The following is a 26,994-nucleotide window of genomic DNA, read 5'->3' on the forward strand; positions in this document are numbered from 1 at the left end:
TAACTTAGGTCACCTAGGGCCCCCTGCATGAATAATGATGTTGTTTCGCCTCCAATCTTAATTAATTGATCCAAGCCTTATCGAGCCTATGTTGCCCCGTTGCGTGCTTAGCTGGTCTAATCAGTGTTCCACTTGCTAATGAGTTGATCATTTGTAGATATACCCCAAGTCTGGCCCTCTGGATAAGCTCTGGAGATCCTTCCCAAAATGGCATTACTGCCACTCTGGGCAAAATGGATACCAAAGCAATGAGAACAGGTGCAGGAGTGATTGCAAAAAAGCGTGACGAAAAAAAAATCCTCATTAATGCAGGTCACAATTAAAAAATACAGAAAAATAACAAAACCAAAATTAATGCAATTAACGGAAATGCACATATATCACAGGTGCCTCATTGCATGATTGCCTAATGACCTGTATTATAATCAATATCACATTGACATTTAACCATCAGGCTGCTATAAGTTGCATGACCTGGCCCAATAACTGAGAACACACGTGGGACAAGTCCGTGTTTACCCTCTTATTCCACCACATGACTCCTTTGAATTCATTTATCGCTAATGGCTAGGGTAAACTGACACACTGGCTGAAAAACAGCCATCTGGCTGAGCCCAGTACTAAACATGATGAAAATGAAATAAAATGAAAAAAAAAAAATATTTGAAGGTCCCATCAAAATGTTGTGAATATTTCAACTGGCCATGGAAAGTGAAATAGCACTGATCACAGGGCCTATTTATTTTGCATTCTACTGGATTCTACAAACTTCTCTCCCCCAAAGCTGGAGTGATTTCACATTCGCCTTCTCCTTTTACATGAACATAAAAATGTTGTAAGAAAAGCGAGCCAGTTTGGTCTAGACAGGAAACATAGTCCCAAGCACAAAAAAATTGTGATACCGTTCAACTTCTTTTCCACCTCCCTTCGTACAGTACATGAGCTTCAGGATCAGAACAATTCTTTCGCAAGTGTCATTACCAGAAGTGCTTTGTTACTTGGCTTTAAATATCCTCTTATCTCTGCCTGAAAGGGAAAATGTTGAAATGAAGGAAATACCAAACCCCTTCTCGAGGCAAAAGGTGACACATTAGCGCCCTCCGCACTGGCAGTGAAAAGTTTTGACATTCGATAAATCATGACTTTTCCATCAAAGTTGCTAGGCATTTGTGCCAACAGCCATAAAAAAAAAGCAAAAAAAAAAAATGTGCATTGGAGTGTAATCTTCTTTCAAACTTTACAAGAAGAAAGAAAAGGTATCACGGCAATTCTTTTGTAAGTATCATTGTCAGTAGTACCTTGTCATCTTGTCTATCCTCTTATCATGGGCCTTAAAGGGAAACTTCAAACCCCTCTCGAGGGAAAAGGTGACACATTGTGATTTGAGCTGCTTATCTACATCCGTGACTGCTTACAATCCTCGCGAGGATGAAAAGATATGCCCCTGTGGATCCTAGGGGGAAAAAAATAAAAAGATGGGACTATTCTGTGTATTCTCCTTAGGAAAGTGATGAAAAGAGGACTAAAGTGCGAGAAAAGTCGCCCTTTTTTAAGGCATTACTTTTTTATAGTCTCCAGTTCATGTGAGAAATGCTTAAATTATGTACCCAACATGCTTTGCTAACTGTGCGCTGTGGCCAAAAATAGACTTACCAGACATATAAATTGATATTAGCAATCATTCTTTGTGCATTATTTCCATGTCCATGTTGTGTTTGTTTTGGTTATTTGAGTCTTTTATCTTACGAATAAAAGTTATCTTTTGAAGTTTGCACAAGGTACTGAAAGTGCACTGGAAAACTGGCCACTGAATTCACCTCAAACAGCCCTTCAGATATGCCAGTAGAAGTTAAAATGATATGTAGCTTTTATTGTTGTTTTCTTTAAAAGCTTGTGAAATTTTCATTGCCTGTGGACAGACATTCGTTTACAATGCAATACAATATAGGTAGGCCTACCTACTTGAATATAATGATGCTCTCACAGTGAGCAAACACGTCTCACAGCGCTTCACTAAATCATATCAAACTTACACTACATAAAGATAATAACTTACATTACATAACAGTGGTAGGCCTACTCATATCACAATTTGCATATTTAAAAAGGTGTGTCATTTTGACTATTTCGTTAATTTTTTGGTGTGTTCTGTTACCTTCTTCACTTGAATCTAAAGTTAACAATGGCTAAGACTGGTAACTGAAATGTCCACAGCAGTCCAAAAAAGGTTTGTGTCTTCTTGTAAATGATATGGGGCCTTTATTTTTCATGTACACATGCAAAAAAAAAAAAAATGAGAGATAAGGTCCTAGTATTGCATTCACATTGAAATTTGGCTAAAAAAAAAATCAAAACCAAAAATCTGTTATCATATACAGGGTACAACAACATCACAGAGACTTAAGAAATAGAAGCCCTTGAACTACGTCTTGTCCACCGTAATGAATCAAAAATTGGGTATATAAACACACAAAATGAAATAACATCATAGACAAAAACTGGGAGACCAAGCATTTGTCTGAACAGCCGGCAAACTGTGGCATAACTAACCAGCAGAAAATGGAAAATCACTAAATGAAGCAAATCATAAATCAAGACTTAAAGCACATCTTTTTATCTAATTGCTCAATATTGTTATATCTTACCGGGGGATCTTGCGGTGCAGAGGAATATATGTAAATAGATTCTGTAACTTGTAAATTGATATACTATCATCATTGATACTCATCTCTACAATCAATGATCACTACAAAATGGTGAGGTACTACATGGTATCTGTAAAATTAACATCTGATGGTCTATTTTTTTATTTCTTTAAACCTGTTCTCTCCTTCAGACCAGTATACAAAGGTCAAAGGTCTTTGGCAAACACTCAAAATGTTTCAAAAACACTCCTCGGTACCTTGGTATTGGCAGCATTCCACGGTCTGACATTTACAAGACAGGCAAAATGTTCGTGTAAATTCCCATCAGACATGGATGTCTGGGAAAATCGAAAAGTGGAAAAATCTCTTGATACAAATTGAATATAGACCACTGGGGCTGTGGTTATTGTGTCTACATATATCTGTCTGTCTGACCGTCTGTCTGTCTTCAGTGGTAGAATTGCTTGTTTGAAGTTTCTTTTGACATGTCTGACTTTCAGTGACGGACAAACTCTACACTTGTGATAAAATTGATTTCATGTCCCAACTCAAAGACTTGCTCTCAAACATTGACAAAAGAAGGATGGGTCATATGGAAGGATCAACTCACTCTTACCTTGTTTTCCCAGACACAAGAATATCAGGCACCAAATGATCCAAATTGAATCTCAGAGTATATAAATCCAATCTCGGAGTGTCACTGAAATATCTGAGTTGGGCCAGTTCTCAAAACAAAGAAACACACGATTGTGACACCAGCTGCGATGCTTTTCAAGGATTGTAAAATAATCCCTCTCATGTCTTGGTAGAACAAAAGCTCAGAACTCATTGTATGACTCTTAGAAAAACAAAATGTGAAGCACGCTGTTAAACAATTCCTCAAAACCAGTATCAAGAGGTATATCCAACGATTCCAGACACCAGAGTTACAAAAGTCACTTTGACCACATGCCCACTGTTTCTGTCCAACTTGGTAACATTTAGCAATAATACAGTCAGCCTGTTCCAGTCACTTTTGGTGTGTGTACTCAGCGCTGTCAAACATACTTTTTGTATCGCGCAATTAATCCGCTTTGTAGCCAGATTACTGGCTATTTGGTTGGAAGAGGCACTTTACAATGAATCATGCGATAGGGCCAATGTTGAATCCTGTCCTTGTTTGAGCGAAGAAAGCCGATGAATCTTTGGTCGAAGGATTACGTAATTGATGCCAGCTTTAGTGCTTATATTTTATTGTCATGAGTACACTAAATTGAGCATGGCGCAAAGGAGTGTTTACACAGTCACTGGTTGGCATGTTATTGCCCCTCATTACAGTTGTAGAGGAATAGTATGTGGCCAGTGCAATAAACATCGGAACTCTTGCAATTTAGATTTCATCAAGGACTGAATACATGAATAAATTTCCTGATGAACTATGTGTTGTTAATGTGTTATTAAAGAATATCTCTTGCTTTTAGGGTAATGACATACCCAGGACACAAATATATTATTTCACAAGCTATACACACATACACACAGCTGTAAGTATCATCACTATCCCATTGATAATTGTATTTTCTATATCTGACATTCAACTTTCTAGTGATTTGGAAGATTCTGAAAGATTATCAAAGTTTTCCTTAATAGTATGAATTGTATTAAAGTTTGATTACATGTAAATATATCACAAGTTATTAGATATAGGTTAACTTACTCTAACAGAGTTGAAAAGAGTACTACCACTGAGTCTTCTTCTTCTTCTTCTTTTTCTTCTTCTTCTTCTTCTTCTTCTTCTTCTTCTTCTTCTTCTTCTTCTTCTTCTTCTTCTTCTTCCCTCTCTCTCTTTACCTTCATTGCTACATTTTTTCTTCATCTATTTCTGTTTCCATATTGATCTGTCCATTTACCTACTCATCTATTTCTAATTCATACATCAATCAATTTTTGTATCCATCCGTCCTTCTATCTGATCATTTATCTGACAATTCATATTTTCAAATAGGTATCAATCATTTTGTCTATCTATCTTCACATATCTATTTACAAACAAACCCAACTATCTTTGCGATCATCTTAGTAGCTAGAGTGAATTACTTCACCACCAACTGCATGCAGTTATCAACTTCCCTCCTCTTTATCATCATATATTTCTTTATCTATTCTTGTTTATCTGTTGATCACTTTATGTATCACTTCATCTACTTACAATCTTTTTCTATGGACCACTTATTTTCCTATCTATGTGTCAATCTATATCACACCTATCAATCTATGTACTCACCTTCAAAAAGTAACTTAATTTCACCACATATTGTTTGCAGTTATATATTTCTTTATTCTCTCTCTCTCTTCTCATTATTCTTTATCTATTGTTCTCTGTTGATTGTGTAATTTGTCTATTCATCTCCTATATATTTCTGGTTTATCATATTATCGATATTATATCATATCATATCATATCATATCATATCATATCATATCATATCATATCATATTATATTATATTATATCATATTAATCATATTATATCACATTATATCATATCATATATCATATCATATCATATCATATTATATTATATTATATTATATTATATTATATTATATTATATCATATCATATCATATTACATTATGTCATATTATATCATATTATATTAAATCATATTATATCATATTATATCATTCCATCGATCTTCCTATTCATCCATCCATATGTCTGTTTGTCTGTGTTGCCTATCATTCTATCCATCTACCTATCGACATCTATCTTTGCAGTCACCTTTAAAGGGATAGTACAGCTTTGGTTTAGAGGGAGCAGCAGGATTCCTCTTTTTTTGTGAGTGTGTGTGTTTATAAGGTAATGAAAAACCTCTTGCAAAATATGAGAGAGCATGCAATTCATAGAGGTATTAAAAGTTCATTTGGTGAAAATTGGTCTTGAAATGACTGAGATATCCAACAAAGCGATCCTAACAAACTGTGACAGCTAGGCCATGACATTAATTAGAATCGCTTTGTTTCACTTTTTTTTTCTTTTTTTATATCTAAGTTATTTCCGAACTGGTTTTTCATCAAATAAACTTTCAATTCCCTTCAGAATTGTATGCTACATTTCATAGAGCAGTTTCTAAATATCTCACAAAATATTAAGAGCTGAATCCTCACCTCAACCATATCCCTTTAATAGCTAGCTTGAATTCAGTGACCCTATAGTGACTACCTGATGAAAGAATTTGTGACACCGTGAGACGGATTGTATTAAGGTGAATTTCCTGCTGGATTCACCCCCTACCCTCCTCTGATACCACACGAGGGGGGCTAGGGTTCCCCCCTTCACAAGGACCAGGGGAAAGGTGCAAAGACCATCGCTAATTAGGTCTGAGCCGTTTAAGTGGGGATGACAGAGTGGTTGATGAACTCATGAAGTTCCATTAATTTAAGGAGGACAGATTTAAAGGCCTCACAAAAAACAACAACAAATCTCCTTTTCTTGTCAAATGAAACAAGACATCTATAGAATTCTGTTTTGATTTGGTGAAATCTAATGTTGACATCTTTCAAAGAACATAAACACATGTAGCTCACATAAAAAATATCGCCCTCATTCCAACATTGCCTATTTGGGGGAAAAACCCAACATTTATTGTATTCTTTGTTGTTGTTGTTGTTGTTGTTGTTAACAAATAAATGGATGACCTTGCCCATACACCAAGATACTACTAGCTCTCACTGTATAGATGCAAAAGCTACTAGTAGCTGTTTGGGTTTGACTGGCTCTTTAACTCTTTCTGCACCAAGGACTTTGGACAGAATGGACATTGCTACAGTGTATGGGGGTTTCTTATTTGATCAGCACTCGAAGCACACAAAGGCTAAAATAGTTCATATTCTACTCTCCTGGCTCAGATCCTTTGAAATTATCAGCATTTATTACAAAAACAAGAAAATTGAATGCTAATCTAGAACAGCTTTCTCAAATCAGATCAAGTACGGTATGTAAAGTCTCAATTACCTTCACTTGTTCATGAAGCACTAGTTAACACACTACTGCTCATGTGAGTTGTCACTTAAACCCAATAGAATACACCCCCTAAAAAAAAAGAGAGAATAAAATCATTGCAAAATGATTGTTAACTACATTGTATGTTTTGAAACTTAGTGGATGATATGACATACCAACTTTTCATCTTGCACGCAATAATGTCTAACTTCCTTTTAATACTGTTTTGCACACATCTCAGCCTTGGTGCTTGTGACTTTATTGTAGTAAGAAGACAAAGGGCTGGTATAATTCCCTTTGTGGTCATATGATTCATTGTATGCACAGTCCTATTGGTTTCCTTGAAATTTGCTCATGTGTACAAAAAAAAAAAATCACACCAAACATAGTAAGCCTTTCAGTTTTTGGCATCCACCATCTTATGTCGTAGCACCTTTTATTACCCATTTGTGTGCTAGCATCATCACACATACACACACACACACACACACACACACACAGACCAATTGTCACTGGGGCGACAAGACCTCGTATCTCAAAAGTGTCAAATGTTCAAGAGAGCCGAAAAACATGGCAGCTAAAGCACTACAGCGAATGGGATAGCCTTTCCTTCGACATGCTGTGGTGGCTTCATTCTTGGGGTTAGACAACTAGGATTTGGACAAGACATCACTTAAAGGCATTGTTTACCATTTGCACATGAAACCAAAATCCAGCTTTAGTGCCTCAAAATAGTTCTAAACTCTGATTTAGGGATAGAAAAAACCAGCATAAAAAATTAAATCAGTGTAATCAATGTTAAGTATTATGAAATGCACAAAATGTGAGCAATAGCTATAATACAACTGTTTCTAGACTAAACTGTCTACAGTTTAACCTATGGTTTAATGAGAAAAATAGTGATGGCTCCTTATATTTTAGGCTTTATTGCAATTTTTTATATGGTAGGATGTTTTGTGATACAAGTGACCTTCACGTAGGCATCAAATGAGATAACTGGAACATTGTTTGAAATAACTGCTCCCAAAGGTAAATAGGCCCTTTAACTGATTATTTGACCATCAATTCAAAGAAGTATTTTTTGCCAAAATTTGAGATACAGGGTCTTCTCACCCCAGCGATGCAATATTTTGGGTGCTTTGTCTCTTTAGATATGCATGACATTCTCGCACAACAGCATGACATTTCTCCTGGGCTCTCAGCCAACTTCTCGGTTCCCCCTCCCCCTTTTCCTTTGTCTACAATCTCCTGAATTAGCTCATCATGTGAACCTGACAACAACTGCTGCGGCAAAGTATTTATGAATGAAAAAAAAAAAGAAGAAGAAAAGGATAGAGAGATGAGGTGTGTGGGGTGTTGTTCCACTTATTTAACATCCAATCACCATGCAGAAGAGCATATTGGAATTTATTAAAAAACAAGACCTTCTTTTTTTAATCAGTTCTTCTTTTTTGGAATTGGGAAGAAACAAAGGAAGATGATACAATATTAGTTGGCATGTCAATGTACAGTATATATTCATATCATGAAAATTAGTATTAAAAACAAAATTTAATGGTCCTGTGTTTTTACTCAACTGAGTAAAATCTCCCCCCATCTCAGTTAATCCCTTGAGAATTCAAGATAACTTTATGACATGCTCAAAAATCATATTTTCACTGCCAAATATGATCTTTCTGATATTTTGTAGGCCTAGTGCTATGTTTTACGAAGAGGGAGATGGAGACATCGAGACAAGGGGAGAAACAGAGAATGGGGGGGGGGGGTGGTGGTGGAGGGATATAAATGTTTGAAAAAACAAAAACAAACTATACTTCCATAGCACTGACGCACATAATAAATTCAACTAAAAAACATACAGGATAATAAAGCTTATCATTGAAAATGAAAAGGCCATTCGGGTAAATGACTGAAATGCATTTTTACTTCACGATAATAATTGCTTTGAAAACTTAAGTATGGTGCTCCAGTAAGAAAGAAAGAAAAACCAAATATAACTGTAGATATGGAGAGTCAGCATAAAATCAGAAGCACTCGATAATCCTGAGCAGGATAAGAACATGGATCACTGAAGCCACACGTTTCCTTGACCCAGAGGAAAAGCTCTGAGTCTTTGACGATGAAGAGGAGAATGTCTCGAGACGGAGTGATTCACTAACGAGTGATACCAAGGATGAGGCTTGTCTGGGTATATCCCACATTCCCGTTCACCCCCTGACCACAAGCTTCCTCTCTTATCACTTCCTCGTTTGAGAGCCAGAAGGGCACAAAAGCCTGAGTGTATATGTGACCCGCTACAACAAAAGGATCAAAAAGTCGTGGGAGGTCGATTTTCTGAAAATGACATTACATTATTCCCTCTTACTCTTTTGCTTTAATGTCATATATAACACGACTCATAAAAGTACTTGGTCGCGGAAATATTAATGATTTTATGAGATCATGTCGAGTTGTCTACGAAATCAGTGTTTCGAGAAAACAGCCTTCAAAGTTTTCCTTCTGACGCTATCATGATCAAGGGGAGGCAAGACAGTTTTTGCCTCTTGACAATAGAAGGTACACCCTCCATGCTCCTAGCAACCTCCGCGACGTTCATTCAAGCTTAGTGCCAGCGGTCTACGCACGACCAATCAGTAACCAGGATGCCACGCACCGACCAGTAAGATTACTCCCTTGTTGCTAGGGGTGGAGTCTATCTATAGTGCTAAATCCAAATCTTCGGACACATTTCTGTTCCTTTGAAAGTCGGAAAATCATCGCCCAGAAGAACACTAATTTCTTACCTTTCCTTCAATCATTCACAGCTTAAACATTTCGGCAGATGATAGACAAGACATGAGACTACAATATTATGCCCAAAACAGAAATTTGATGGTTGACTGATTTCAATTATCTGACTTTAAACTTGATTTTCTCAGCTCAGCCGTCAGCAACTTTTGGATCCTTTTGTTGCATCGGGTCACATTTGTTTCTCTATCTATCTCTGTCAATCTCTCTCTCTCTCTTTGTATATCTCTAGATCTATTCGTTCTATCTATTCGGTCAGCTTCCGGTGAAAAAACTTCTCTGTCACAAGCACTGAATGTTTTCTCCTGTCACGAGATTGTTCTAAAAATGAGTGAAATGACAATTTCTCCTGCTCACCCCCCTCCCCCCCACCAATCTTTGGAGCTGGGACATCATCAGCTGACTGGGTTTGACATCATCTTATTTTGCCTTGGTTATTACATAAGACTTTTCTCACACCCTTCCTCTCTGGAGACATACGTTTCCAATGTCTCTCTCCCAACCCCCTCCTCCCCTCAAATATTCATAGATGCCATAAATACTAAAAGTCATCCAAACAATCATGTGATTTTACTTTTTTTGAGCTGTGTTGGTAAAAGTTAAAAATTGCTGCTTTCCAGGGTGCTCGAAAGTGCGCAGTTTCCCTATAAACCTCCCCCAGGATAACACATAAGGGCTGTAAGAAATACAAGATGGAGGGTTATTTTTAGTGTCTACACAGTTGTTGCACGAGGTACGCCGTTTGCACAACATAATCGACCCAATTTTGCAGCACAAAATGGGTCGTCATCGCGCCCCACGATGGGTATTTGTTGCGGATAGTTACACGAGACAATCATCACCTTGATATTCAAAGACCGTATAGCATGGTAATGACATACAATGGGAGGGCTGGCCAGATTCGGATTATACTCTCGGATCCCCATAACGACTTGTGTACAGCTCTATCACTGATTTCTACGTAAGACCACACAAAATCACAGAATCTTGAATAGAGTCGAAGGTTACGATGAGTGAAGACTGGTTATCAATACTATATTATTATCAAGCATAAGATACATTTTGCCGAGATCGATCCGTGTAGACAATCACTGTATTGTAATTGCCCTAAACATATGTCGCACTCAGCTTTATGGCAGTGAACACGAATTGGTGGAGTTTAGATAGGATACATGTGACAAGTATTGTAGGGTTAAAGCAGCATGTTGAAGAAACTAGAAATGTCGCTACAGCGACTGGTTATACCCCCGCCAAACAACATTTCATAAGCTTTGGTCAAAACAACATTTCATAAGCTTTGGTCAAAAAACTGAGGAAGTAGTTAAATCCGCAAGATCTTTCCTTGATCTTCTGCCATTAATATGCCGTTACCATGGCAACATACTTTCGGGTACTGTCGAAAAATGCGTCTTGCACATCTACAACCAAAGGCACACATCTGTATCAAGTTTCATGGAAATTGGGCAAAAACTGAGGAAGTAGTTTGCAACACAAAATTTTCCATCATTTTGGCTCATAATATGTGAGCTGTTACCATGGCAACATACTTTTTGTCACTGTCAAGAAATGTGTCATGCTGACCTATATCCTAAGACAAACATTCAATATGAATTCCATGAGAATTGGAAGAACACTGATGAAGCAGTTTTGCCATGAAGCATTTTGCCCTATATTTTACCAATAACATGCCGTTACCATGGCAACGCACTTTTTGCCACTGCGGAAATATGTGTCTTGCACATTAACATATTCAGATGAACATCTGTACCTAATTTCATAAAAATTGATCAAAAACTATGGGAGGAGTTCGCGACGCAAGATTTGTACCCATTTTTGCCCATAATATGCCGTTACCATGGCAACGTACTTTTGGGTACTGTCAAAAAATACGTCTTGCACATCTACAACCCAAGGCACACATCTGTGCCAAGTTTTATGGGAATCGGTTGAAAACTGAGGAAGTAGTTCGCGACGCAAGATTTGCAACGGACCGCCCGCCCGACCGCCCGCCCGACCGCCCGCCCGACCGCCCGCCCGCCCGCCCGCCCGACCGCCCGCCCGACCGCCCGCCCGCCCGACCGCCCGCCCGACCGCCCGCCCGACCGACCGCCCGCCCGACCGCCCGCCCGACCGCCCGCCCGACCGCCCGACCGCCCGCCCGACCGCCCGACCGACCGACCGCCCGACCGACCGCCCGACCGCCCGACCGTCCGCTGATTCCTATATACCCCCTTCAAACTTCGTTTGGCGGGGGTATAAAAAGGAAGTTCCCTTTTCGAAATTACGACTACGAAAAAGAGCAATGCAAAAAATCTAATTAATCAATCTTTACTCACTTGTGAGAAATATCAGACACCTGTAGTTACTAACTTTGAATTTGATATTACATGTATTCCCTCATCAGAATATATGCAGTGCTCTGTCGCTAGATTTGCACAATAAATCATATAAAGACATATTTGTAACACAAGTTGAAAAAGAAAACAATAACCACTCTGCTCTTTGATGATCTTATGAACTGATTCAAGGAGTTAAGTTTGAATAAACCTTATTCGTGTCAAATGGAGGTGGGGGCAAGGGCAGTACCCTCAGCTCAAGGGAACGGTCACTGGGGAACATCCAAACACCTTTCTCCCAAAAGGGGGGGGGGACAAAACTTTATCTTTAGAAAAATGAAATGCAAAAGAAAAATTGATGACCTCACCCAGGCATGAATCACTTTACCCTAATCTGATTATATCATTCACTCCCATTGTCTGACTTTCAACTCAATTACTGGGGGTGCTCTTTCAAGCACCCCTCCCCATTTGATATATGCTCCTGATGAGGTGAAATAGGGGTTTGCCTGGGGACTGACTTGAACCCTTTCATATTGTAAGTTAACATGTTCTATAAACATGTTTAGAATCATACTATCGTTCTTACTTTAATTCTGAAAGAAGACTGAAGCACACTTGAATCAGGTTGTTCCTAAATTCATGTTTTCCATTCAAATTCGCCAAAATTACAGTCTGGAGGTATTTTTAAAAATCAGGTTTTGTTTAAATCTTGATGCACATTTGTTATCTAAAGCATGGTTATCTTGAAAAACAAAAACAGAAACACGATTAAGCGGCAAGGATTAGCTTGGCCATGTAATCATACCTCTGCAGCAGTGCGTGCATACTCTTGCAATTTCAAAGCGTATCAAAAGTTTAATTTTTGATAGACGGCCCATGGGAGTTCGTGAACAGTCGGTGTAAGTGAAAAGTCACATGAGGACTATGAAAAGTCAGTTTTGAAGCTTATCTTTGTTTCTGTAACATTCTGATACATCCTGCGACTCTACACATGTACATGCTCAGAAATGTGTTATAGACATTATGATTACAAACGAGTTCTTTCACAAGTGTGAAACCCCTTCTCATCACCATGGTATATTTTCATACAAAGAAAGAAAAAAGAAACAAAAACAAAAAATGCAACCTTCCTATCTATTTCTCGGTTGTCTGTCCTAAGCCTAGAAGACCATTCACTTAAGGACTTGTCCCAGTTTTCTTGCCCAACATCATTGGGAAAACAGGTGGCACACTACAGTTTAAGGATGAAACACCTCATGAGTTCGTAGGTGGTCTGACTGTATTGTCATGGGTGAAATATCTCTTTTACATATTGTGTACAGTTTCCGACCACTTTCTATCATCAACTTCCGTAAGACTCAACAAGCCTTCACACTTGTCTGTTGAAATTCCTAATTGTTTCTTTGGCTAAGATCTCATTAACAGAAAACGCATGACCAATATAAAGGCAGTGATCAAAATAAACATTTGCTAAGATTCAAAAGAACCAAAAGATATCATATTCAATGATCAGTAGCAACAGATTATGAATACTACATGTAGAGTACATGATCGAGTACTGTTGAATTGTGAACACTCACTCCTTTGATTACAGTATGAAATGTAGTTTAGTTCCCATCTTTACTTCCCAAGATCAGATTTTGTTCAATGAAAAAAAGAAGCACAAATGATAAAACAAGTTATAACATCTCTGCTATACTATATGTGATCTCAAAAGCGTAACAATGGCTGGTTAGATGACGTAGTTGTTCATCTACCACTATCCTTGGAAACAAGATTTGAGTATTAAAGTTCATCAGTTCTATCAGCTGCCTGCTGCTTTGCTTTACTATTCAGAGATGAGTGTCAGCCAGATAGTGATTTGAAATAGCGCCATCTTTAGGCAGAAACAGGAGAGGCCCAGGGCTCTGTTTGCCTTGATGGCCTTGCTGTGAGATGAAGTCTTTCAAATTTCAGTCAGACTTTCACAATAGTACATATTTTGCAAGACAAAAAGTAGAATAATTCTTTTAATCAAATTATCAAGAAGAGATTAGAGTATTACAGAAGACAAGGTAAGGTATACCTTAGATATCGTATAAAATTATAAACATAATTTTTGGATTGAGTTTTGAATATGAGGTCTCTACCAACACACCAGGTACACTGGGATGTATCAACACACACAACATCCGCACACACAATACATGACCACTATAGGAAGTCATGAAAACTTTCCAACAGTTGGCAACAAAAAGAGCTTCTAAAAGGGCACCAAACTGCCACGAAGCTGGGACCCTGGATGGTAATACAATATGGTCTCAATCCTAGCATGATCCTATTAACATTTTAGCCTCTCTTACAAGAAGATAATGCACCATTGAGGGAAACCTACGAAAATCCTACATCCAAAGTCGCTGGCTTGAATAGCCATGAAACCTCTTAGGCTCTGAGCCAAGCCAAATCGCTGCTAATCCCCGCCAGAAGTCAATGTAACTCCTTGCGATACGATACTCTACAAGTGAAGGCAATGTGATCGATAGCAGCAAGAACACATTCTGAAAGGTCTGTGTATCTGAGGGCATGAGTTTGTTTTGAGCCTGATGCGCCTAACAACAGAAAAGTTCAGACCTTACTTGTTTGTTTCCGCCCCTTGTCCTTGTCCATATGTCATTATCTATGATATTAGATCCTCTTGATCCTTTACAGCCTTTCATATAATCCAGACAATATTTTTTTTTCTCTCAACTCTGGATAAAAACTGTATTCACGCTAATTTTGATGATTTTTACCTATTTATCTTTATCACAGAGAATCACCATAGCAACTGCTGGGCTCACAGTTTTACAACCTATTGTGCTGTATATTTCTGCATCAAAAGCATGACTTCTCATCAAGGTAAAAGTGTTATGTGGTATAATATGCAGCATACAAAAAAAAAACTATTTTCTTAGAAAGGGAATAATCATAATTTTGTTTTACGCATTGCTCACTCTGCCTTACTGATAATATCGGTATACAGTCCTTTTTTTTTTGAACTCACAGAAATTACCAAAGTTTGGAAACTTCAAAAGATTTGGATCTTGGTAACTATTGCAACGATGCAAGTCCCACAAAAGCATATTAATCTTATGATTTTCGGACATTCACACCACTGTGAGTATTTAGTGCATGTTTGCTGGTAGTAAAATGAACATTAACTAGCTTCACTAAAGCCAACTCTACAACTACAAGAGGGGGGGGGGGGTATTTGGAAGTTTCTTTCTTCTTGTTCTTGGTATATTTTATACGGAGTATAAATACTGCTATACAATTGGTCTGGGGCATTCTCATGACTAAATTCTGGACCTATAAAAAGCTCTTCCCAGGCATAGACCATGCAAGGGGCTGTATTTTCTAATATTATTTTGCACCTTGAAATGACCCAATACTTAAAAAAAAATGGTGCTTTTGTTTTCATTGTCTCTATTGTCTATCTTCTAAAAATATAATTGCTCAAGGTCAAAATGATGTATACAATACACAATGCACAAAGACATCATCATCTATTTTTATGCACACTTACTAACAACACATGATGCATGTTTCTAAAAGTATACACATCATCTGTTGTGACTTCCCCACCTAATTTTCCCCTCAAAAACTAATCATTTTTCCTCTTTTTGTTCAACATACGAGAAAGTCCAGGAGGTTCTATTCCTGTTAAAGCATATGACATCAAATTCAATCAGGGCTTGCTAAAAATTGCCGCTGCGAAATTGGACCTACTTAGCAGGTGATTAAACTGGCCATCCCCGACGACGTTTGCTACACTATGAGGGGGACCAGAGAGGGCAGGCTGTAACAATTAAATCATCATGGACTTGACTGACGTTAGATGCTGTCCCATTCAGAGGCTGCTTCGGCTATGAATAATCCTCCCAAAATGGATTGAGACCCGGAAAGCCCTCCGAGGCCAGCAAATGGGGTGTGATTAGCAGAGTAAAAACACTACTTAGATAAAAACAATAGTTCCCCTTTCCATTGACTGGAAAACAGGAAATAAAATGGGTAAAATTGTTGCATATGATTAAACAGATATACGTGTACTTATCATACTTTTTTTTTGCTTGCATCTTCACCTGAGACCTCATCTGCAAACATTAAAACTTTTTTGTTAAACTTTGTTGAGGAAAGTGAAGTGTTTGAATTACATTCAACTGATTTGAGTATTCTTTGTCCACATAAGGATTATTTATTGTTAGTACAACCTTCGTTTCAATGGCTACATGGTATATATGTGAGGTACTTACGGGCTTGAATTTATTCAATAATTTTTGTGTTACTGCACATTTCTTGAAAAAAAAAAACAAACCCAAACAAACGTAAGAATTCTCACCAGAATATTGAATGAAATTATAAAACATAAAGTCATTTCTTGCATAATCTTAATTCTTTTTGTTTAACGAATATTGGACTAAAATTCAATAGGTATTACTGTGACACCATATGTTATAAGTAGATAACGTGGAATTGGAAAAGTGTATAAAAATGAGGACTTTGGTAACTACATTTGGGCAGTAACACTCCAGTTATTAAACAAAACGAGGAATAAAACAATGTCTTCTCAGTCATGTGTGTCACAAAGCTAAGGGGAAGATAACATTCTAGGGTTGTAATGACAGGCCGCACTAAGCTGGAGTTGCGTGCAAAACATCTTAATTCCATGAGAAAAAAAACAGATAATCAGGGATGCTGTTTAATGTTATGACACCTGGGATCAAATTCTTCAGGAAATCAAATTAATCCCGGAAATGTCATCAGGTGATGCTCTTTTGGATCTTCGTTGTCCTTTGCTCTTTGGGATTCTTTACCCTCTGTGCAAATAATGGCTATCATATCAAAGTGTGAACAGGACATGGATTTTAGCATGCAAAAAGCTATTCCTCACTGATGCACTGTTCAAATTCCCCCAAAAATTCATCACAAGATATGTCCCTGATTCTTTTCTCTACCATGTGCGCTACGTATCACAAAAAGTATCAGATGTGAACAGGGCATCGATTTGATGACACAAAAAGCTTTTCCTCACCAGGGTACCATTCACATTCCCCAGTAAAGTCATCATGTCATGTCTCCCCACCTGTTTGCTCTACCCTTCACATGATTGGTCACTACGTTTCAGATGCGAATGGGGCCTAGGTTCCAGCACACACAAAAAAAGTATTTCCTCATCAAGGCACTATTCACATTCTGCAGAAATCTCAGAATGTAATGTTTCCCAACTCTTTGCTCTACCATTTGCACAAATGGGCGTTGCAGATATAAGATGTGAGTGGGGCTAATGTTCCAGCACACAAAAAGCATGTTTGTCATCAAGACACTGTTCATCCACCCCCCCCCTGCAAAAAAAACACACAAAACAAAACAACAGCAAACAAAAACTTAAACAAAAACGTAACCCTCAATGTCTGCCTGCTTCTTTTCTCTACCCATATCACAAATAATCACAACACATTTTCAGATGTGAATGGGGTGTGGTTTCCAGCATAGCCAAAGCCTTACCTCATCAAGGCACTGTTCATACGTGTCCCTCTGATTCTCGTTCTCCAGCACCAGGGCGGAATTTTCCGTCTCCAGCTGCTTGAGCCGCTCCAGGAGCATCGCCTTCTCCTTCATCTTGTCTTCTTTGCAGCCCATCTGAGTCATCGGAAAGAGAAAGATAGGAAATATGATAACGAAAATACAGTCACAAAAAATAGCAGTAATCACAAGATGGTATGTGTAGATACACTGGCAGGAAATACATGAAATTGCACATTAGCCTTTTCCCTTATAAGTTAATATTTTCAAATTCTTTTTTTTTTTTGACAAGTAGCAAGGAAGGAGACATTTTGGCATGTCCTTGCCTTTCTTTTTTGTTGTATATGCATCAATTACTTATGGTACATGCCATATATTTAGTGAGTCTCCTTGACAATTTTGCAAGTGGTTAAATTTGCGATGTGGAGTACAAAAAATGAACATAAACATAGACATGTTCGCTTCTACGCCGCATTCATGGTGAGATCAGAGTAATAATTTCACTTATTGTTACATTCATGAATAGCACTTGACTGGTGAAATTTGTGAAAATATAATCTTTGCAAAATATACAGATTAAACAGTATTCAAGCTTGCATAAAATACAAATCACTGGTAGGTAGAACCATCTTTTTACACTCCTTTCTGGTACTTTCTTATTGAAAAAAATGCAATTGCAGAAGTGAAAAAGCCCCTTACAAAAATCAACACACAAAACAAAAAAAAAACAAAGAACAAGATAACAATGTGTTTTTTTTTGTGATTAAGTCAGAGACACAAGTTTCTGTCATTATGAAAAAAAAAACCCTTTTCTGTTTCATACAGAATGCAGTCTGAGATACAGAAAGTTTGGGCTGGAAATGTGCCTAAACTTGCTCCACTTACGACCTGTTGTAACTTGTGGCCTCAGAAAAATTCCACAAGTTTTAGCTTATCCAACACTGTTTCTTCAAGTCGAACATGCTTGACAGGAACTACATCGACTGTATTATAGATTCAGTAACAGGGATGGTCATAAAACATACATTATAACATTTCCGGTAGCAATTGGAAATGTGAAGAAACCTGGAGCTAGCGCTTACTATTTCTATTTCACTTTTTCATTTTACACCTAACAAAGAATAATTCACCTCATTGAAAGAACTCTCGATGGAATGGACCTAATTGATAAAAAGACTCCATCAAATAACATCCAATTACTATGTAAAGTGCAGTTATCTTGTTATAATTGTCATACAAAAATCATCAACAACAGCAACGATAACAATGCAAAAAGTAGAATTGTATGACTGAGTGTGAACAGATCAGACACACGTCTAGAAAGGCATGTTTCAGATTGACATAAACTGGTTATTGAATGAGTAGTATAGCTCAAGAGACAAAACACAGAAAAACAAGACAAATGGAAATGCCTGGGTAAAATCTGATCTCTCTGTATATGTCAGCAACAAGACATATATATATCTGCAGATCAAATCATCATCTATAGACTGACATGGGATCAAGAAAGATTTCCCCTCTACCTTCTGCTAATGTGTGGCTGTGAAGTGAACCAACATTGTATTTGAACACCATTCTGTTGATAAGTGGCAATAGTAAAAAAAAAAGAAGAAGAAAAAAAAAAGACAACAACATCACAGTGCAAACAATTCATAATCCTCTTGATAACTTGCAGGAAGGCATGATGCATTAGAGAAACAAAGCAAAATATGACGACCTTGAGACTGACAGGAGGCATGCCTGCCTGACCTAGCTTTAAGAGAGAATGACCAATAATATGCCTTATAAGGGGTGTACTGACCAAAGAAGTTACATATGTACACATATTACATAACTATTGCATTTCAAATAGCTGCTGACTTACAGATATCATGTTGAAATTAAAGAAAAAAAGTAACACTTTTCCTGAAGAAGTGGCCTCCTATTAAAGCAATAATGTAAAACGAGGAATGTTCGCGTGCACTTTAATTTCACGAATTTCGCGAGCGCCAAGATTCGCGAAATTAAAATGCACGCGAAAGTCCTTGTTTACACTATTATGCATTGAACGCCAGTGGCACTTCGCGAAAATTTCATGCCACGAAAAAGGCTGCCGGTTCCAATTCGCGAAAAATTCAGGCCACGAATATATCATGTTTTACAGTATTTACCAATCTTTAGAATGCTGAAAGACACACAAATGGACAACCCAAAGCTGAACCATCAACAAACAAACCCATTAGAAAGCTCTCCGAAGCACTACGATAGAAACAGCATGTCTGCCTCACCGCATTGTTATTCCTCAAGTCGCATCCAAAGTGAGGCGGCCACGCCCCCGCAGCGACGGCCGCCGCCGAGACCTGCACGCACCCTCCCGGCAGCACCACGAACGTGTCCCGCCTGATCATGGCTAGCCGACTGACTGAGGTTGGCGCTGGCTGGATGCAATGTTGTCACCCTACCGTTTTGATCTCGGGGACAGGCATTCCTCAAAAATAACCTCCCTCCCCTTTCGGTAGCATACTGCCCCCAAGAGTTTTCCCCCCTGACAGTTTATCAAGCTATCAGCGTCAACATCACGAGTTCTAACTCCATGAGGTGATCACAAACAATGACAACAACAACAACAACAGTGAAAACCTCTCCTCCCCCTCTCCAGCCCCCCCCCCAAATAATAAGAAAGAAAGAAAGAAAAACAGACAGACAGACAGAAACACATGTGTAGTCAAATGTTTTTTACCCCACAGTAGAGGCTCAAGCTGACCCAAAATAGGACATTAAATGTCTTTCCCAGAGTGGAATCACAAGGATGTTGGGATGTTGTTGCTTTCCTGCTTTTATTGCTGCTGTTTTTGTGTCTGTTTAAAATTTTCTATTGTTGTGGCACTTTGTATGATTGCAAACTTTTTTTTTTCCTTTTTGGGCCTCTGATCACTTCCTTCATTCTGACATCTCGATCAAATGTGGCACTAACTTCTCACTGCCTGTCTCCAACATGCTCTAATTTTCATATACACATGACTTCAAGGACATTACCTTAAAAAAATGAATTACTGTAAGAGCTGTTATTTTTGTGAGGGTTAAATTTTCATGAATTTTGCAAATCACTGCTGGGCCGCGAATTTAACAATGTACTCAAATAAAGTGAATGGACATGCATTAGTGTGCTTATAATAGCCTCCATAGCATATTGTTAAAAAAAAAGTGTCACAAAAATGTCTTAGACCTTGTTATTTGTGAAAGTATCTGTATGCGAAAATAACAGCTTTTACAGTTTATACTCTAGTTCTTCTACAAATTGTATAGTGGACATGGGACACACTGATAGAATGCTGTGTCTCACTGTCTCCAGTCGCATTCAAAAACAAGAGCTATGGGTTTTTACATCAAGATGCAAAAATCGGTTGTATTTGTCATCATTCCCACACTGCAAAAAAAAAAAAAAAAACACACACACAAAAAACACATCATTCTGCTGCAAGCAAAGTGCTTTAAATCTCAAGACTGTGCACATAAACAAAGACCAGAGCACAGCCAATATATGTGGACCTACTGTGGTGAGCTGCATTATGGGATTATAAAAATCAATGGTTCGTTAAAGTGCTGTTCACATATGCTGCACAGCACAAATAATCATGAGTTTCCCCAAAAAATTAGGCTAAGCAAAAAAGCAAAAAAGCAAAAAAGCAAAAAAGAAGAAGATAAGATAACCCAACAAACACTATAAAACAAGATGAAACACACACACACACAAAAATCAAAAATGGCCTTGAACAAAAACTACTTATAGTACATCGCAAGAACGCTGTCCGTCCCCAGCCCACGTGGAAGTGACATTATAGAGCGCCCTCGGTGTATTCCTGTGGCTAGATGGAACCAATTCCACATGTCTTCCTCATCTGATTGACGCCTAGCACCGGACCACGACTAAATTAGCCATCAAAATCTGCCCCCTTTTCCTTCCCACTTTCCTTTGACATCACTGACAGCTAACATCATTCCTGGCAAGCCATCCCCCAGGACTTTTTTTTTCTTTATCCCAAAAGTATGGGGGGGGGGGGGGGGGAGTCATAAAATATCATGTATACCTCTAGTGAGCGTTAAAATCTGGTCAGATGAAGTAAAGATATAAGTCATATTTGCAGGAAAGAAACAGTTGTCCACAAGGACTACACATACGGTTTAATACCAACATCTCCCAGTGTACAGTCAATGTGCAAAAAAAAAAGAACAACCAAAATCTGCTGATGAAAGATGGTTTCAATCTGTGACTTAAAATGTGGTGTAAATATAAAGTTTGATGTAATTGTTAACGTTCTTCGTGCTATTCATAGAAACGTTTTATCAACCTATACGTGGGACTGGCTTGTAACTCCCAAAGGCCAGCAGAGTGGACATATGGTTTTGAAAATCATGTTCATCTTGATCGAAGGGAAGCCACACCTTATCATCTATACTCAGAGGGAGGCGGGCATTGCCGACAGACTTAAGATCTAGTTGCCATGGAAACCTTTGATTTGATCATCGACTCAAGCATGACTGAAAAAGTCTCTGAATGCCGAATTTTCTGCTGCCAATTAAACAAATCAATGCAGCAAGAGGGCTTCGACATTCAACAGTACAAACACATAACAAATAGAAAAACAAAAGCCTCTTATATTTTTCTAGTCGTATATGAATTTCAAGATGAAGTATAGACACTGATATCTTCAAACACTACCCTAACCCTCTTCCCTCATCCTAATCCTGAACCTAATCCTAACCCTAATCCAAACCATAACCCTAAACCTTACCCTATTCTTAACTCTAACCCTATCACTAACCAGTATTTAGCAGGGGGGGGGGGGTGGTAATTGCCCTCGGGAGGTAATTGCCCTGATACGCACTGGCCGTTTGATGCTGTTTTGTTGTAACACAGCGCGCGCTCTGTCCCAACTTTGAACAACCATTCTAAGAAATGATTTCTACATCTGATTAAGTATTATTTTCCCAGCTTCATTTCTTGCACCTCCCAGAAAAGTTCCTCCCTGTCATCCAGCAAAGGTCAAACAAGTGAGAAAAGACAGTTTTATTCTGTGCAATACCAATGAATTACCATACATCAGTCATTCATTTTAAAAATCTTATTTTCATTTCATATTGTCCCTCTATGAATACAGATCAATTCAGTTCACTCATTCCATGAAGAAGCACTTTTTATAGTAGTGCATATAAGGTGTTAACTCTCAGTGGTGACAAATATCAAATCAGTTTTTTTCTTGTTTATAAACATCCTTTAGTCAGTGTAAATCAAATTGAATATTAGGGCTTCTGTGTCAAACAAATTGACATTACAAAGTGCCCACGTGCATGATTTGCGTTTATTCATTTATTTGTTTGTTTGTTTGCTTGGTTTTGGTAAAAGAAATTACCAACAGCTGTAAGAAGTTACAGAAGGAAGGAGAGTTATCACAAGGGGAGTGAGCACAGTAAAACATTATCCCTGTGTTAATACCCTTGGCACTAACATCGATGCCTTTCAGGCTAACGTAACACAACATTGGATTTCGAGGCTACTGTTAAAGTTTCTTCCTCATGTCTGCCAAATTTGAGATTCTATTCTACCCCCCCCCCCCACGCACACACCCATATGTTCACAGAAAATGAGAGAAAACAAAAATGTAACAAGATGTGACAATATGTTGTAACCCTCTTATTTCTTTTTCCTTCTTCAATTTCTGATACATAAGGCTCTCATTTGGGGTGGGTGAACAATACCTTCCATGACCCAAGGCAGTAACTTTGATGTGCCACCTCCAAATTGAAGACGACGTTTGTCGAAAGTTTCAGCATTTTGGAATTTTTCTTTTCTTTCTCCTTTCACACAAGGATACTGCCTTAGAACTTGGCATGTTGTAATCTAGACGAGGCATTTGTTTCGATACTTTACTTTACATCATCGTAACACTTTGCTTTCACACAAGGATACTGCCCTAGAACTTGGCACGTTGTAATCTAGACGAGACATTTGTTTCGACACTTTACGTTACATCATCGTAACAGAATCACCTTGAACCCTTTGCGTGCCTGCTGACTTTTTGGGGAGTTAATCCTTTGGTGCCAAATATTTAATTCAATGAGGTAAAAAAAAAAGTAGCAGTACAAGCTGACTTCAGCGAAGGACATACTTCAACAAACAAGTAGACCAAGTAAAATTGGGACCATGGGGATTAAATTAACAATTGTCTCTGTCATGTGTGCAAAACAATCTGAAAAAGAATGAAAAGAAATGAAAAGAAAAGAAAAGAAAAGAAAAGAAAAGAAAAAGGAAAAGGTACCCATAATGACAGTCTCCTGATTGTATGGAAACGTGATCATGGCACTTAACCCCTTCAAGACTAGTCCCGAGTATTCTTGGGCTGGGACAAATGGGAAAAGTGTGTTATAAGGAAATTCAGTTCGTCTTCAACGGGTTAAGGTGGTGGAGATGAGTACTCAGTAACTTGGAATACTTAACGTTAAAGGGTTAAGGCATCCCTTAAGGGTTTGATATCAAATTTCCCAGTTCATGATCATTACAAAGCACTAACTTTAACATTAGATCTTCTTCCTTCGACTGAGGAATTTCTAGTGTTTCATTTCTTTCTCCTTTCTGTCTATTTACATGAGGGTTGCTTGCAGTTCCCCCTTTTACAGCTTGTTTATGATCCTCATATTCGTAAGACTCTTTCCTTTCCTTTCCAATTTCTGCACTAATTTAATGGAAAATTCTCAATGATAGTTTCCATAATCTTCTGATCTTTAAATCCAAGCTTCTCTTCATCAAATTCTCAACAAAAGGTAACAAAGATATATGAAGGCAGCTAATTGGACTAGAATCATCTGTTGTTCGACCCTTAATTGCGATGGTAGCTACAATCATAAATGCTTGCAAATGCTTAGAGATGAAAATGTGGCCATTAGCCAGTTGCCTCTCCAGGAGACTGCTGGGTATTATCAGGACCTGTTTGGCCTAGTATCAGTGAAAGTCATTAAAATTTCCTCCATATCCTCTGATCTGATAAAACGTTTGCTGGTTGTGAGCGGACGAGTTTGCAGTGGGAATTGATGGACTTGAAGCTGACCATGCATTGAAGAGGCGTTGATAGCCGACCACACATTGAATTCAACCTGCGTGACTTGCATTCTCTCACACGCACACGCCGAACACCTGTGACAAATTTGCGTCCCGTGACAAACTTCACCCCTCCTTTAATCTGCAATCCCCAGTGCGATACAAAGAGATTAATATCACCTCTACTGGTTGATGGGGAGGGGGTGGGGGAGGAAGAGGGGGTGGAAGAGGGGGAGAGGAAGAGGGGAAGGGGCTTTCCCAGAGTAACAAGCATGCTGAAAGACACCATTCCGATATGTTGCAAAGGATTGCGGAGGGAAGAAACTGAAAATAGCACACCTAGTCACTTTAGTCAGCACACATTACACGTGTGGGAATATAAATCGTCGCTGGGGCGACAAAACCTCATATCTGAAATTTGGATGAAAATGACTTTTTCGGATTAATGGTCGGATAATCAGTTGAGTGATGTCCTGTCCAAATCCTAGCTGTTTTACCCCCAAAATAAAGCCACCGTGGCATGTCAAAGGAAAGGCTCTCCTATTTGATGCAGTGCTTTAGCTGTCATGTTTTTTTGCTCTCCTGAACATTTGACATCTTGTAAATATGAGGTCTCTTCGCCCCAGCGACGATATACGAAGAACAGTATCACTGATAAAGAAAGTTTCAAAGAAATAGCAAACAAACAAGCAGACTATTAATTCTACACCACAATAACTCCCTCACTATATCCATATCAGATATTACTCCCCCCTCCCTCTTTTGAAGTATACCACCTCTACCATAAATTCCTTCGGAGAGTATGATGACAGTGCTGCTCTACTAACATACGTGAACATGATGTTGAATGACCTTGATCCATCAAACATTGTTACCCGTAGCTAGACTGAACAGGTGTGCCAGTTGGTGATTAAAGATTTCCGACATACAGCTATGATTAAGACCTGCGGTCTGATCTGTGGGTCTGTTTGTATTTCAGAGGGGGTGTGTGGGTACATCCATACATCCATGGGGCACACCGCGCGAGGAGGCATGTAGCAGTTGCACTTGACGCATGATATTATCACTTCATTCAGAAACGAACATTCTACTTCTAGCCATGTCTTGTAAACCACATACTTGCACATTCTACCGCATAATGGGCTCAAGTTACCCAAATTTGAATTGTGGTTTTGCTGTACGAGCATTGTGTATGACTAGATAAGCATTCAACGATAGCAATTAATTTCACTTTCGTGAGTTTGATATGTGATGTTCATGCTGTCACGTTGTTGATAACTTACAAGGTACAAAGTAATTTTTAGACTTGGATAAAACCACTGATTCCTTTTCCTTCTTTGTTTTCTTCTGTTCCTCCATACTCTTTTGGGTTGATCCACAGGTACTGGATGACTTTGTTGCACTAAGTATTATCTTGTCATCATTAATATAGGGGAATGAAGCCCAAATCTCCATATGCAGTAATGTTAACCCATTGAGGACGAGCAGATTTGGCTATAACACGCATTTTCCACAGACATGTGCCCAAGTATACTCCAGATACTAGTCTTCAACGGGTTAATAGAACATATCAGTGAGAGTTGAATGAAAATTGGACAATCTGTTCGCAAGTCATACATTCTCAAGGTTTTGCTTCAGTCATCGTATCACTAAATGCTGAATGAGAAGATTACTACAGTTTGTGACGTCACATATGAAAAATGAAAGAAAGAATAGAATTTCTTAAAATTTAACTTTTTAATGAAAAGAACACACTCCCTCGACTTGTTACTGACATGTATTATGGTTAATGCTATTCCCCCTGCTTTTTGATAGCGGTACACTTTGTAAAGTCAAGTGCTCTCTTATTATGCTACAAAAGTGAAAATGCGGTGAATTTTTTTTAATTGTTTTTCATACATGGTATCACAAAATGCTGTAGTCTTCTCATCCAGCGACAGCAGCAGCAAAACTTTTAGAATTCATAACTTTTTGAATGGATAGTCCAATTTCCTCAAATTTTCACTGATGTGTTATACCACTGTTGCTGCATTCACTCAATCCACATGTACATCTTTTGGTTTTCATTGGCAACACTGAATTTCACTGCTTATCTTGGACTGGATATGAATTTGATGGAACTACTTTCTAATTCATTCAATTGACACAAGATCAAAGAGAAATTCAGAAAATTTGGAACTTTGAGAGGGAAAATAGAACTTTCATCATCTAATGTGCTACCAATTTTTTTTTTTGAATCAGCTATACGCTTGCCACTGGTAGGCTTTTGGATAATTCAGCAACCCAATCCAACAAGAATACTTGAACAACAAATAGTAAAAATGTGAGTTTAAAGCACAGCTCCAAACCACATTAGTGTGGCTCTCCGGGGCTTCGTAATTCAATTATGTTTGTGCCATGTACTTTGGGCAATTTGTACAAGACTATCAGCTTTTCTATGCCCATCTGCATTCCAAGCACACAATGAATTATCAAAGTGATGCCACAAATGAAGATGAAACTTTAATTTCCATTCCCGTCTTGTAACAAGACTCTCCTGTGTCTGTCAACCTAATTTTGACCAGATATTTTTCAACATTTTTTTCCCAACCTCTGACACAACCATCAATTAACCCAAATATTCCACA

General features: G+C 38.3%; 1 protein-coding gene across 1 annotated transcript in view; it reads right to left on the reverse strand.

The window, feature by feature from the left end:
- Window positions 1–26,994, reverse strand: part of LOC139717011 (uncharacterized) — a 123,108-nt gene that overhangs the window by 48,008 nt on the left and 48,106 nt on the right. The window contains exon 4 of the mRNA XM_071628528.1: window positions 17,278–17,412. Coding sequence (XP_071484629.1) covers window positions 17,278–17,412 — 135 coding nt within the window. The remainder of the gene's footprint in view (window positions 1–17,277; window positions 17,413–26,994) is intronic.

Source organism: Diadema antillarum, unplaced genomic scaffold (genome assembly GCF_040938485.1).
Source record: "Diadema antillarum isolate AM-2024a unplaced genomic scaffold, OU_Dant_1.0 scf00000071, whole genome shotgun sequence".
Lineage (NCBI taxonomy): Eukaryota > Metazoa > Echinodermata > Echinoidea > Diadematoida > Diadematidae > Diadema > Diadema antillarum.